The sequence below is a fragment of the Episyrphus balteatus genome, chromosome 1, assembly GCF_945859705.1.
Source record: "Episyrphus balteatus chromosome 1, idEpiBalt1.1, whole genome shotgun sequence".
Taxonomy (NCBI): Eukaryota; Metazoa; Arthropoda; class Insecta; order Diptera; family Syrphidae; genus Episyrphus; species Episyrphus balteatus.
The window spans coordinates 60,854,075-60,869,469 of NC_079134.1; the positions used below are offsets into that span (position 1 = coordinate 60,854,075).

Here is a 15,395-nt window from a genome sequence, read left to right on the forward strand (position 1 = left end):
CATTATTAACGGTACCTGCCATAGAACGGTTTTTTTTTAAATCTGATATTCTGCGAAACGGCTTATTCGATTTCAACGAAACTTTTTTTGAAGAAGCACTTATATAACTCAAATATAGGCCAAAAATAAAATTTCAAAAAAAAATAATTTTTGGATTTTTAAAAAAATTTTTAAATTTTTTTTTGAAAAGTAAAATTTTCGAAAACGGGACATTGTATTTTTTTGAAATTTTGTTTTTAGATGTGGATTAGTGATTTCTACAAAATGGCATACCAATTTCAATTTAAACATTTTTTTTAAAGAAAATCTGTTCCTTCTGCCTTCATTTTTTTTCAAAGTACAAAATCTCGGCAGTGCACAAGCATGCGCAGCTAAATATTTTTATTTTGGATCAACAATTGATTGGTACACATACCCTATTCGGCTTAATGCATGGAACCGAATGGATTTTTTACGGTACCTGCCATAAAACCGTTTTTTTTTTTCAAATCCGATATTCTCCGAAACGGCTTATTCGATTTCAACGAAACTTTTTGTGAAGAAGCACTTATATAACTCAAATATAAGCCAAAAATAAAATTTAAAAAAAAAATAAATTTTGGATTTTTAAAAAAATTTTGAAACTTTTTTTTGAAAAATAAAATTTTCGAAAACGGGACATTGTATTTTTTTGAAATTTTGTTTTTAAATGTGGATTAGTGATTTCTACAAAATGGCATACCAATTTTAATTTAAACTTTTTTTTTAAAGAAAATCTGTTTTTGGCCGATGATTCCGAAACACCCTGTGAAATAATTTTATTGAAATTCATTGGTATAATAGCCCTAGAAATGTCCTTCAAATAAAAAAAAAAATTGTACCGCTAACTCAATCCGTTCAAAAGTTATGATTTTTGCAACGAGATAAGTCATTTTGGACAACCGTGCGCCGCCCAAATCGCCCAACAAAGAAACCACTACTCGAAAGAGATCGTTTTGCTGGCAACGCTGGATGTTTGTAATGCCTTTAACTCAGCCAGGTGGAGCGATATACTACATGCGCTCGAATGGAGATTCCACGTTCCTGCCTATCTTCTTCGGATGGCGAAGAACTATCTCAGGGATCGAGAGCTGATCTACGAGACCGCAGAAGGCCAGCGAAGGAAGAAAGTCACATCTGGGGCAGCGCAGGGGTCAATCTTAGGACCAGACCTGTGGAACATCTCCTATGATGATATCCTTCGCATGGAGATGCCTGACGATGCCTTCCTGGTTGGCTATGCTGACGACATCGCCGCGGTGATTACGGCACTAGACACCGATAGCGCGCAAAGAAAACTGAACCAGGTCATGCGACGGACAAATTCATGGATGGAAGAACATGGACTCAGCCTAGCCACGGAAAAAACAGAGATAGTTCTTCTGACGAGGAAGAGGATTCCCACACAAATGGACTTCCAAATTGGGGACGAAGTAATAAGAAGCAGCGAGGCAGTGAAGTACTTGGGACTGAGGCTCGACACAAAGCTATACTACTGGCAACAAATAAAGGCAGCAACGGAAAGATCATCAAAAACTACCACATCACAGAGCGGAAGTTACTGATGGCGACAACGCATTCCATCCTACTGTATGGAAGCGAAATATGGACGGACGCACTTAAACAGGAGAAGTACCGGAAGCAGATGGCAGCAGTACAAAGACGCGGAGCTCTACGTGTGGCAAGCTCTTATCGAACAGTGTCGGAACCAGCTGTCCTTGTAATCGCTGGAGTGACCCCTATCGATCTCCTAGCGACAGAAAGGAAGTACGTCTACGACAAAAAGGCGGAAATGGGGTTGGAAGCGGCAACAGAAGAGGCTAAGCAGCTGACCATACAGAAGTGGCAAGAACGTTGGTGCGCAGAAAGCAGAAGACGATGGACGGCGGACTGATTAGAAATGTGGCTGAGTGGAAAGACCGGAAACACGGTGAGGTTAATTATTACGTCACCCAGTTACTCACCGGACACGGTTACTTCAACGCATTTCTCCACAAGATCGGCAAAACGAGTAGTCCAGCATGCCAGCACGGGGACTCCCAAGAAGACGATCCACAACATACCTTCTTCGTCTGCAGCAGATGGGCAGCACAAAGAGAAGAACTGGAGACAAACATTGGCACCATCACTCCAGAGAACATAGTCGAGAAGATGCTTACTAGCCAATACAACTGGAACGTGATCAGTGCATACACAAATCAGCTCCTCAGAAATAAGAAAAGAGAAGAAGAACAGTTCCGCGTTCCTAACCTTTCCTAACCTATTAACCAACTAACCTAACCAAATTCAACCGAACCACCTTCAACTAACGTAACCTAACTTCACCTAATAAATGACTAATATTAAACTAACGAAACCCAACTAATTTCACCTAATCCTTACTTAACCTCCCTAACGTAACCTACCTAACCTTAACCTTCCTAACCCAGGAACGAAGAAAGCAGAGGAAGAAAGGATCTCGCTACAAGACGTGAGCCCAGAATGGGCCGTACAACAGCATCCCCTCTTGAAGAAGTGCAATCCCGTGGTCCCGAGGGGGGTTCTTCGAGACACTTTTGGAGGTTTAGCCGGTATGCCATTATAAGGCATACCGACATTTTTTCCTTGGCGAGGCCGACACACGGGGAGGTATGGATACCTCCTTATGGCGCGTAACGCATTCCTCCACAAGTAAAGTAAAAAAAAAAAAATTATCATTGTTATCATTATTATCATTTTTGAAATAACGGGTAATTATAAATGCAGTGTACAAGAAAATAGAGCGAGCAAAACTGAAAGTCAACTTGTTGGCTTGAAAGACAGACGGTGACTTGAACTTAGAAAATAATATTTCTATTTTGTTTTATACGCGGATAAAAATGAGACTCGATTTCGTCCCTATCGGATAAAAAATGTAGGAGTTAGTCGCCCGAAGAAAAAAAAGGAGTTTGCGATGATCCTGAACTACGCCGTCATTTTATCATTAAAAAATTTCACCTCAGCCTATTCTGTTACCTATTGATATACTTTATCAAACTCAATACACTACAAAAGAAAATAATGTTTCTCTTTTGTTTTATACGCTAATGAAAATGGCATTCGATTTCGTGTCTACAAAGTGTTATTTCCCCTTAAAAGCTCTACTATGTATGTACACATGTATTTAAATCATTAATTTCTCAGAGTAAGTAATAGTATCCTTTATTTCACCTAAATCCTAGACTCGTACTAGTCCTATACAAAATGAAGACGCAAAGAGTGGAAACTTCTAGATTGGACATGTCAAATTATCACATCTCTTACATTATGTACACATATAAGAAGACAAATGAGAATCAAATATGTCTCTTTGATCATTTTGGCCAATAACACTCTCTTATTTAACATAATACATATGCAACAGTAAATAAAATCAAACACAATAACAGTTATGGAACTAGAAACTAAAATTGCTCTAGGTCCTTAACAAATCCTATTTACTTAGAACAATTTTGCTTCCTGTCGACGTTCTGTGTAATTAAGTTAAAAGAGTTCAAACACCTCCATCTTTTTGTAACTCCAAACAATTTCCCGCGTACAGTCAAAACGTTTATTTTCCCTTCTGACTGTTTTAAATATTGTCCGATTGAATTTTAGTTGTCCCACACCGGAAAATATCACACAAAATCAGGTGGATTTTTTGGAGTGTTATGAAAACAGTGTAAAACACACAAAAAATCAGGGTAATGGACAGAACTTTTTTTTTACATACATATATATTAAATTTATATGTTCTTTCCGTTTTTTTTTTTTTTATTTTATATCCGTCTCTCTGTTCACATTAGCCTGTCTCACTGATCGCACCCCTTGCAAACAGTGAGACGTTTTGACTTTTTCTAGAACATAAATTTATTTATTATAAATAAATAAATTTATTAGTGTTGCGGGAATTTGAAATACCAGATTTTGGGTAGGGATCAATCGGCACAGCTGCGTGTTTTGAATCATTGTCGTGCTGAAAGACCAAAGCAATTATATTTTCCCTTTCTATATAAGGGGCCCTATCGCGAATCTCCAGGGGAATTTGTTTTCGCCGAAATATTTTTTTCCCTCGAAATTCTTGTGAATCTCCCTCGGAATTAATTTCCAGGGAACGAAAAACCCGGTGAAATCACAACTACATTTCCCTAGATAATTTATTGCCGATACCAATAAATTCTGGGGAAAACTTTTCATGATCATTTTCGTTTTCATATTTAAATAAAATGCATGACTGGGTCGCACGAACTTGCTCTTAGAGTCGAAGTTGCTTAAATTTTTAAGACTTTTTATATAAAAATTTGGAAAAAAAAAATAAAATTCGTTTTTTAAAAAATTAAAACAAAATCTGAAACCAAATTGCCCTCAAAACAAGTATGCAGTTTTGATTGATACATATATGTATTAAGATACAGTTTTAGAAAAAAAAATTTCAAAATCGTTAGAGCCGTTTTTAAAAAAACTAATTTTTTATAAATAGTTTTTTGGAAAAAAAGTTTTTAAATAAAATTGGTATGGTATTGGTATTGGTATTTTTAAAAAAAACTCAATTTCTTGTTTTCGAAAATTTGATTTTTCAAAAAAAAATTTTCAAATTTTTTTTTTGAATCCAAAAATTATTTTTTTGGAAGATAATCGGATTTGAAAAAAAAAGGTTCTATGGCAGGTACCGTTAATAACGATTTTCAAAAAAAAAAATTTCATTGGAAGATAGACCTTAACTTCAAACTAAAATTTGAATTTTTTAAACAAAATCGTTTGAGCCGTTTTCGAGATATTTCAATTTTACTAAAACCGGTATATGACAGTTACCGTTATTTTTGGTCCAAAAAATTAATTTCAAAAAAGTCGCCAAATAACGTTACATACCACGTTTGACATTAATCGGTCCATCTGTTTAGGCTGTAGCTCCTTAAACAGACAGACAGACAGACTGACAGACTGACAGACTGACAGACTGACAGACTGACAGACTGACAGACTGACAGACTGACAGACTGACAGACTGACAGACAGACAGACAGAATTCCGGGACTCAGTTTTTTGGCATTCTCTACCATCGTAATGTCATGGAAAAATGTTATCTCAACTTTTTTTTTGTACGAATACATAACTTGATATACATATAGCACCTATATCGCGAGTAAAAATGGGAAACATTCCCAGGGAAATTTTTATTCACGATAGCCCCGAATAGCGACATTGACCCAAAACATGCAGCTAGGGTGATCGAAACACGGTTAATGATGACAATATTGCCCACCACTGTCACCAGACTTTAGTTCAAAAGAAAATTTGTGCAAGATCGGCAAATGAAAAATAATAGAGGAAATGTGCAGACGAAGATATGAAAAGGCTTGGAATGAAATACCAATTGAACCAATGCCTCGTCATATATTTATTTTTATTTTGAAAATTATGTAATTTTATTTTCTTAAAATAATAAGTCTTCGGAATGTATGAAAATCAATTATAGTATTGATTAAAATTTTAACGAAACTGAACAATTTGTTTAATTTTACTTTGAGTTGAAATGTTTGTCCGATACTGTATCTGTTAAATGAAATCAAGCACAACACAGACAGAAGTTCAGTTTTTTTAAATTAATATTTATGGGTTAAAATAGCAGTTTAAATCACAGTTCGAATAATGCAATTTTACAGTTATGTATGAAAAAAGCTAATAATGACAAACCAACACTGATTAAAATTAAAACAACAAAGGTAAAACTATTTAACTTATTACAATAATCGTAGGTTTTTATAGGTGATACATACAATTTTTGAATTTTATCAAAAAGAAAACGAAATTCGAGCTATTGAACATAACTGCATACCTAAGGAAAAAAAAATAACAAATGATTTTGGCAAAAAAAAAAAACAACTTTTATTTTTTTTGTAATCTCACCCTTCCTTATAAATGGTTTGGGTAAAATGTTTGTAGCAGTAGCAGTTGTAGTATCGTATGAAGAAACTCCAGGAAGCACCGGAAGATAATATTGTCTAGTTGTTACTGGTTCGGTTGGTGTTGATTGCTCTATTATTCTGCCAGTTATCATTTGAATATATTCTGGACTGACTGGAAAAGAAGACGGATGAACTAACAAAATACCAGTTATGTTATTTTTATCGAACACATTTTTGTGTTCATGGCCAGTAGTTGTGGTGAAACCTATTTCACTATTCGAGGGTGGAACTTCAGCAGGTAGTGTGTATATATTATTAAAATTAGACGCATTTGAATAGACACTGGCAATCTTTTGAGAAGACATGTCATACAGTTTAGTGGAGATGGATGGGATCGGTGTAGAGGTTGGAAGAACGCCTCGGTAAACTGTATTCCCCACGTTTGGAAGATACATTTCTGGCGATTGGGTGGAGAAGTACGTTTCTTCGGAAGAGTCGATCATTTGGGAATTTGTGAATTGGTTTTCGAGTTTGTGCAATTTGAGCGTGTGATAGCTTGTATGAAGTGTGTTACACTGATATTTGCCCTGGTGTGCTTTCAATGCGTGTCGAACACTCAAATGGGCTTCGATTTTATGGCGTTCACCTTTGAAAAAAACATTAGCATTTACCAATGATAAAAAACTTAGATGGCATTAACCTGCGTTCAACAAAAAAAATTATGAGGTTTTATACCAATTAAGTAACCTTTAGACGTTATAAATCAATTCAAACAAGGTTAAAGTGAAATTGAACGCAGATTCAGTAACGCATTATATCTGCGATATACTTACCATCGATAGGGCTTTCCGATGTTATAAAAGAGTGATTATCTCGCCAGTGACGTAAATTATGATTTGTTATGGGTTCACCATTTTTAACCCAATTTATTGGCTCGGATACTGGTATTATGCAAGTTATCTTAAATGGATCACCAATATTTATATTTGAATCTCCATAGTAAATAGCCGTTTCTATATCACGATCCATTAAGTTTTCTAAGGACACTCATATTTATTTGATAATATTTCATTAAGATTTGAATAAACCATTTAGTATTTAGCAATACAATAGTATTCAACGAAATTCAAATTATAAAGATTTTTTAAAGCAAAATGAATTGGCAAAATAAGTACTTTGTCTTGCATCTAAAGTAATTGATAGGATTTTTTTTTTGGAAGCGTATATTTACGGAAAATAATAAATATATATATTGGACTGGGCCAAAAAAATAAAAATTTTTTTTTTGAAAGTTGCTTCGAAAATCTTGTTCAGGATGATGAAAAAAAAATTTGGTGAAAATTTGAGCCGTTAAAAATAATTTTAAGAGGTCTATCATCGGTGTTTTTTATGGGGTCACCCCAGGTTATCATGGGACAAGCTATCATGAGACATCATACGACAAGTTATCATGAGCAACCTATCATGACGCAACTGATCATGATCATACGGTTTGATTCGAACAAATTCATTTTTAGTTCATTCTATTTGACTCCTCCTTTTTTGGAAGGACTTCTATTTGGTGGTTGTTTTTCTTTATTTATTTTTTATTTTTGAGGTTTAGGTTTAGTTTTTTTTAGACGGAATTTTGCGTTGATTGATATGTGCGAAAGGTGTTTGGTTTTTTGCAATTTTTGTGTGTGTTTTTTTATGAAGGGAATGAGAAGTAGGTAGGGACATAGTTTTTTTTATCTTCTATATAGGATGTGATTATGTACCTTACGGCTTTTTTATGAATTTAGGGTGTGTGGTCTAGGTGGTTTTCGTGGGAAGGAAAGACGTATGGTGTATTAAGTATAACTATATAGAGCGAGGGAGAAAAAAATGTGTCAAGATCTTTATTCTTGCTTTTTTTTGCATGAACAAAATGAGAGGTAACATATGTATATAAGTAGGGATATACTGATTTTTTTTGCATTGTTTTCCTTTCTATGTGGGTTATTGCAAATATTTTTTTATGATTTTGGGGTGTGTGGTTTAGAAAAAAATCATTCGAGACGTATGGTTTGGTGTCTATTGTGTATATAGGTATAGAGCGAGGGAGAGAAAAATGTGCCAAGATCTTTATTCTTGCTTTTTTTTTTGCATACAGAAAATTAAATGGGTGCATAAAACATTATATAGAAAGGGATATACCTACCTACCTGTTGTTGATTGGATTATTGCAATTATTTTTTTTATGAATATGGGGTGTGTTTGTTTTGGTTTAGGTTTTTTTTAATTCGGTGACGTATGGTGGCAAGTGTGTGGGTATATTAGGATAATGAGAAGAGAGGCAGGGAGGGGAGATAGGTACCTATGTGCAAAGATTTTGATTCAATTGGTTTGGTTGATTGTAGGTAGTAAGGAACATACATAGCATAGGTAGGTAATTCTTTTCTGTCAACGCGAAAGGGATTTTGTGATTTGATTTTTTTATGCTGAACAGAATGAGATGTAGCATGAAGGTACCTAGTTAGGTGTGTAGGTACTTATATAGTTAATGCTCTTGTTTAATGATTCAAGTGATAAATAAATTGATAAAAATTCAAATTAAATATGAAAAAATTAATCATTTTATAAAAGTTTTAGTGAATCGAAACTTAAGCATTTAAGTTCAACATAAATCTTTCTGTGACAGTTTAGGCAGAGGAAAAAGTAGAGAATAAGAGTTTATGTTCAACATAAATTATTAAAGTTACCATTCAGCAAATGACCCTTAATCGTTAAGAATGATGATAGGTAGTTGGCATCCGTAATAGGGTTAGGGTTGTCTGGTAGGTACCTATACTAGTTTTTTAATTGGTTGATGAGAGAGAGGAATAAAAAACTATCGTAGATATAGATAGGTACCTACTGTTAAGACTAAGAATAGGCACCAATCGGCAAAAATATTTTTAATGGTTTAACCCTTTCGAACCCAAGCTATGAAAATCAATATTAAAAAATGTTTTTTCGGTATTATCGGGTCAAAAACATCACAACTACGAGATATGAATAGCAAAAAGTTATTTTCCAAAATAATAAATAGCAAAACTAATGTGTTATTCTCATGTTACATGTAAGTAACATGCACTGCCTATGACCACCAAAAAACGTCGGAGAACTGAGAAAATAACTTTTTATGAATCTAAAATGTATGCTACTTCTTCTTAGCAAAAAAGTAAAACACTTTTTGCATTAACATTTTTTATAGGTTTCTTTTTTTCAAAATTATGACCATGTATAAAAAAGTTTTTTTTTGCAAAAAAATGTGAATTTCATAGACCAGTGCCGATGCCTTAAAAAACATTAAAAAGTACAAAAAAATCATAGTAGGATGAAACCCATTGGAAAAGGAGGGAAATATGATAAGAATGAAAGGAAAAATAAATTACGGGCGAGCCGAGTTCGGGAAGTGGGTGGGTTGAGTTTTTAATGGTAAAAAATGGTATATCTCGATTTCCGGCAAAACTACAAATCCTATAGAAAAAAGTTGTATGGCAAAGTTGTAGGTAATAAAAAGATCTACAACTTTTGTATCAACAATTTTTTCACATAACCTCAAAATTTATGTGAAAAATTCAAAAAACCGAGTTTTTGGTTTTTTATTTTTATCTTTTTCAAAAACAAAAATTTTTCTACGAAATTTGTTGAAAACTTACCTTATTATGTCCCAAATACACTGTAATTTATTTGATTTAAAATATTAATTTGTTCACCTTATTTTGACTTAATACCAAAAAAACACCCTAATTTTCAATCGAAAATTCACGTGTCAAAATATCAGCTTTTTTCAAAAAGTCGGTGGGCATTTCGTTCGTTAAATGTCTATTTTCTGATGGTGTAAAAAAAATTTTACATTAGTATACTATAGAACATGTTCTAGTAAAATTCAAAAAATGAAAAAAAGCTTGAATTCGAAAAAAAAATTTTATCATTGTTTACAATTTTGGCCTACATGAAATCTTACGTTTTTTGAGTAATTAAAGTGTAAATTTGAATAAATAGGCCAAAATTGTAAACAATGATAAAATTTTTTTTTCGAATTCAAGCTTTTTTTCATTGTTTGAATTTTACATCGGCACTGGTCTATGAAATTCACATTTTTTTGCAAAAAAAAACTTTTTTATACATGGTCATAATTTTGAAAAAAAGAAACCTATAAAAAATGTTAATGCAAAAAGTGTTTTACTTTTTTGCTAAGAAGAAGTAGCATACATTTTAGATTCATAAAAAGTTATTTTCTCAGTTCTCCGACGTTTTTTGGTGGTCATAGGCAGTGCATGTTACTTACATGTAACATGAGAATAACACATTAGTTTTGCTATTTATTATTTTGGAAAATAACTTTTTGCTATTCATATCTCGTAGTTGTGATGTTTTTGACCCGATAATACCGAAAAAACATTTTTTAATATTGATTTTCATAGCTTGGGTTCGAAAGGGTTAAACCATTAAAAATATTTTTGCCGATTGGTGCCTATTCTTAGTCTTAACAGTAGGTACCTATCTATATCTACGATAGTTTTTTATTCCTCTCTCTCATCAACCAATTAAAAAACTAGTATAGGTACCTACCAGACAACCCTAACCCTATTACGGATGCCAACTACCTATCATCATTCTTAACGATTAAGGGTCATTTGCTGAATGGTAACTTTAATAATTTATGTTGAACATAAACTCTTATTCTCTACTTTTTCCTCTGCCTAAACTGTCACAGAAAGATTTATGTTGAACTTAAATGCTTAAGTTTCGATTCACTAAAACTTTTATAAAATGATTAATTTTTTCATATTTAATTTGAACTTTTATCAATTTATTTATCACTTGAATCATTAAACAAGAGCATTAACTATATAAGTACCTACACACCTAACTAGGTACCTTCATGCTACATCTCATTCTGTTCAGCATAAAAAAATCAAATCACAAAATCCCTTTCGCGTTGACAGAAAAGAATTACCTACCTATGCTATGTATGTTCCTTACTACCTACAATCAACCAAACCAATTGAATCAAAATCTTTGCACATAGGTACCTATCTCCCCTCCCTGCCTCTCTTCTCATTATCCTAATATACCCACACACTTGCCACCATACGTCACCGAATTAAAAAAAACCTAAACCAAAACAAACACACCCCATATTCATAAAAAAAATAATTGCAATAATCCAATCAACAACAGGTAGGTAGGTATATCCCTTTCTATATAATGTTTTATGCACCCATTTAATTTTCTGTATGCAAAAAAAAAAGCAAGAATAAAGATCTTGGCACATTTTTCTCTCCCTCGCTCTATACCTATATACACAATAGACACCAAACCATACGTCTCGAATGATTTTTTTCTAAACCACACACCCCAAAATCATAAAAAAATATTTGCAATAACCCACATAGAAAGGAAAACAATGCAAAAAAAATCAGTATATCCCTACTTATATACATATGTTACCTCTCATTTTGTTCATGCAAAAAAAAGCAAGAATAAAGATCTTGACACATTTTTTTCTCCCTCGCTCTATATAGTTATACTTAATACACCATACGTCTTTCCTTCCCACGAAAACCACCTAGACCACACACCCTAAATTCATAAAAAAGCCGTAAGGTACATAATCACATCCTATATAGAAGATAAAAAAAACTATGTCCCTACCTACTTCTCATTCCCTTCATAAAAAAACACACACAAAAATTGCAAAAAACCAAACACCTTTCGCACATATCAATCAACGCAAAATTCCGTCTAAAAAAAACTAAACCTAAACCTCAAAAATAAAAATAAATAAAAACAACCACCAACAAGAGTCTTTTCTTGAAAGTCACCTCCTCTTTTTTTAGAATGAACTCAAAATGAATATTTTGTTGCAATCGAACCTCATGATCAGGTGTCTCATGATAAGTTGCGTGCGATATCTTGTCCCATGATATCTTCTGCCATGATCACTTACACCCAACCCGTTTTTTATTTTTATACGTGATATGATGTTTTACAACAGAACTGCTAGACGATCAAAGTAAAAAAAATTTCTGTTCATTTTTTCTTATATAAAATTAAATTTCCTACAAAAAAGATCTGATTGAAAATTTTCGTCAGACGAGCCGTATTCGAGTAATTAAGCTTTTTAAATTGAAGTGTTTTTTCAATTTGACTGTTTCACTTTGGAATTTTGTGATGAGCAAATAAGTGAATAGAAAAATAAAACCACGACAGATTCTTATAGGAAATTTAATTCTCTACAAAAAAGGTCTCTTAGTAATTTTCCCTAATTGAGTTCTGAAGAAGTTATTCACGATTTAAATCGAGAAAAAAATTAAAAAATTAAAAATTAAATCGTGAATAACTTCTTCAGAACTTAATTTAGGGTAAAATTACTAAGAGACCTTTTTTGTAGAGAATAAATTTCCTATAAGAATCTGTCGTGGTTTTATTTTTCTATTCACTTATTTGCTCATCACAAAATTCCAAAGTGAAACAGTCAAATTGAAAAAACACTTCGATTTAATTACTCGAATACGGCTCGTCTGACGAAAATTTTAAATCAGATCTTTTTTGTAGGAAATTTTTTACTTTGATCGTCTAGCAGTTCTGTTGTAACACATCATATCATGTATAAAAATAAAAAACACCGATGATAGACCTCTTAAAATTATTTTTAACGGCTCAAATTTTCACCAAATTTTTTTTTCATCATCCTGAACAAGATTTTCGAGGTAACTTTCAAAAAAAAAATATTTTATTTTTTTGGCCCAGTCTAATATATATTTAACTACATACATTTTATCAAAGTAAGGGCTTGTTCGCTTATAAAAAAAAATTATCACCGAAAAACATGCGGCAGTAAAAATAAACTTGAAGGCAACTATTTAAAATGGTAATATGATTCATATGGAATGAACAAATATCCTTTGTACTATCATTGGAAAGTAAAGTGTTCAACTTGAGTTAAAACTATAATAAATAATTAAATGAAATAAATTACGTACATATCACGATTAGTTACAAATTGCACTAAATATGTTTTAATTTAAGTTTAAATAAAAAAAAAATTTATAAAGTTTATTGACTAATTTTGAAAAAAGCACGAACTTGATTCTGAATTGTTACCAGTATTTTGAGTCTGCTTTTACTGAATCTACGTGAGCATTATTATTTTCCGACAATAGCGTGCACATGAAAAACTTCACGAGCAATCAACGAAATAAACCAAAACATACACAACATCTGCGTATAATCTCTTGTTTTTCTTTTGATCTCTTCTTCCCTTATAGACCGTTTAGTTGAGCGACGTTGCTTAAATCGACGAATGCTTTCTGCATATGCGCGCGGTCCCACACAATCCCATGTGTTTCATTTTAGAAACCAAACAGTTGGAAAATTAAAAGCTACAAGTGCGCGGCTAGCCTAAATGAACTGTACGCTTTCTTACAATCGTTTGGCTATAACCGCTCGGATAATTTACCTGGGCCCTATTTCATAGATGATACATCACATACATTACATACATCATACATTAAAATTTTTTTCATACATTACATACAATTTTTTGTTTCATAGATTTCATTGGAAGTAATGTATAAAATCTATTCTGTTGTAGTTGATGTATTTATTTTGACATTTAGTTTGAATGAACGAATCAAGTGTTTCTTTTAGTGAAGACGAGTTAAATTTACTTAACAAAGGTTTGAAATTTACCCCTAAACCCCCACATATGCCTTTATTGGATACAGTTGTAGATATTGAAACATGTTTGAAGTTCAAAGTTCCATCAATTCAACATGATATCAGAACAACTGCCTCAGCCATAATAGATTTAAGTAAACAAAGTTACAAAGTTACAAGTACATCGAAAAAACAAATCGATACTATTAAAAATCTAAAAGAAAAAGATGTTGTGTATGTAAAAGCCGACAAAGGTAACAAAATAGTAATTTTGGATAAAAATGATTATAAAGAAAGAGTTAATAATTTAATAATAAAGTGCAAATACCAAAAATTTACGAAAAATCCCTTACCAAAAATGATTCGCGATAGTGATGTTTTAAGAAAACGGATAAGTGAGAATTTTGGTTCGCGATTGAGTAGATCCTTGATAGTGTCAAACCCAAAATTAGCTTATTTATATGCCTTACCAAAAATACACAAAAGTGGTAAACAAATGCGACCCATTGTCGACAATATAAATACCCCATGTTATAAACAGGCTAAATGGTTAGTACAAGAAATAAAGAAACTACCCCCGTTAAAAAGTTATTCCGTTAAAAACTCTTTTGAGTTTGTGCAAAAAATTAAAAATGTAAAAATAAATGAAAACGAAATAATGATCTCTTTTGACGTTTGTTCATTGTTTCCGAGTATTCCGGTTGACTTAGCGTTAATTGAGTTTAAAAAACACCTAGACGAAACAGAAGTTTCTACAGACAAAAAAATTATCTATCAACAAACAGCTCAACTCTGTATGGACCAGAGTTTTTTCCAATTCGATGGTGAGATTTTTAAAGTTACGAAAGGTACCAACATGGGCAACCCTTTAAGCCCATTAATTGCTGAGTTATTTATGTCCTCCTTTGAAGTAAATTTAAGTAATCAAAGTTTATTACCGAGAGTGTGGTGGAGATATGTTGATGATGTGTTCGCGATAATTAGAAAAGAAGATATCTCAAAAACACTAGAATTACTGAATTCACAAAACAGTTCCATACAATTTACTTGTGAAGAAGAAGAAAATGGTAAGCTTCCTTTTCTAGACTTAGAACTACAACGTTTCGGAGAAAAAATAGAAATTGGAATTTACCATAAACCTAGTAGTACTATGAGAACGATAACCATGGATTCACACACTCCAATCCAACATAAAAAAGCAGCATATCATTCACTAATACACAGACTTTGTAATTTACCTCTTTCATTAGTAAACTTTAAAAGTGAATATGAATACATTAAAAACGTAGCTAGTGTAAACGGATATAGTGAAAAGATGATAGATGAGTTAATATTTTACCATTCGCATAAAGCGAGAAACTCAAACCTAACAACTTTATACTCGCAACAAGAAAAAGTTAAAAATCAGCGAGTATCCATGAGTTTTGTTCCAGAAATAACGAACAAATTAAAGAAAAAATTCAATGAACATGGTTTTGATATTGTTTATAAAAACAACAACAAACTATGTAATTACCTTGGTTCGACAAAGGACAAAACCAACGATTTAGATAAATCAGGTATTTATGCTGTAAAATGCAATGATTGTGGTAAAGAATACTTTGGACAAACGAAAAGAAGCATTAAAAAGAGATTCAATGACCATTTAGCCTGTATTCGTTTAAACCAACCCTCGCGATCGGCGGTCGCAGCACACGTCATAAAAGAAACCCATAATGTTAGTGTAGACAATGTGCGTGTTCTTAAACAAGTGCGTAACGAGATGCAATTGGATGCATACGAAAGCTTTTACATCCAAAAGGG

General features: G+C 32.7%; 1 protein-coding gene across 1 annotated transcript in view; it reads right to left on the bottom strand.

Annotated features, from left to right (window-relative positions):
• The window catches only part of LOC129907052 (uncharacterized), a 183,119-nt gene that overhangs the window by 80,344 nt on the left and 87,380 nt on the right, over positions 1-15,395 (bottom strand). Inside the window, exons 3-4 of the mRNA XM_055983093.1 lie at positions 6,755-6,958; positions 5,923-6,567 (exon numbers count right to left, since the gene is read on the bottom strand). Coding sequence (XP_055839068.1) covers positions 5,923-6,567; positions 6,755-6,958 — 849 coding nt within the window. The remainder of the gene's footprint in view (positions 1-5,922; positions 6,568-6,754; positions 6,959-15,395) is intronic.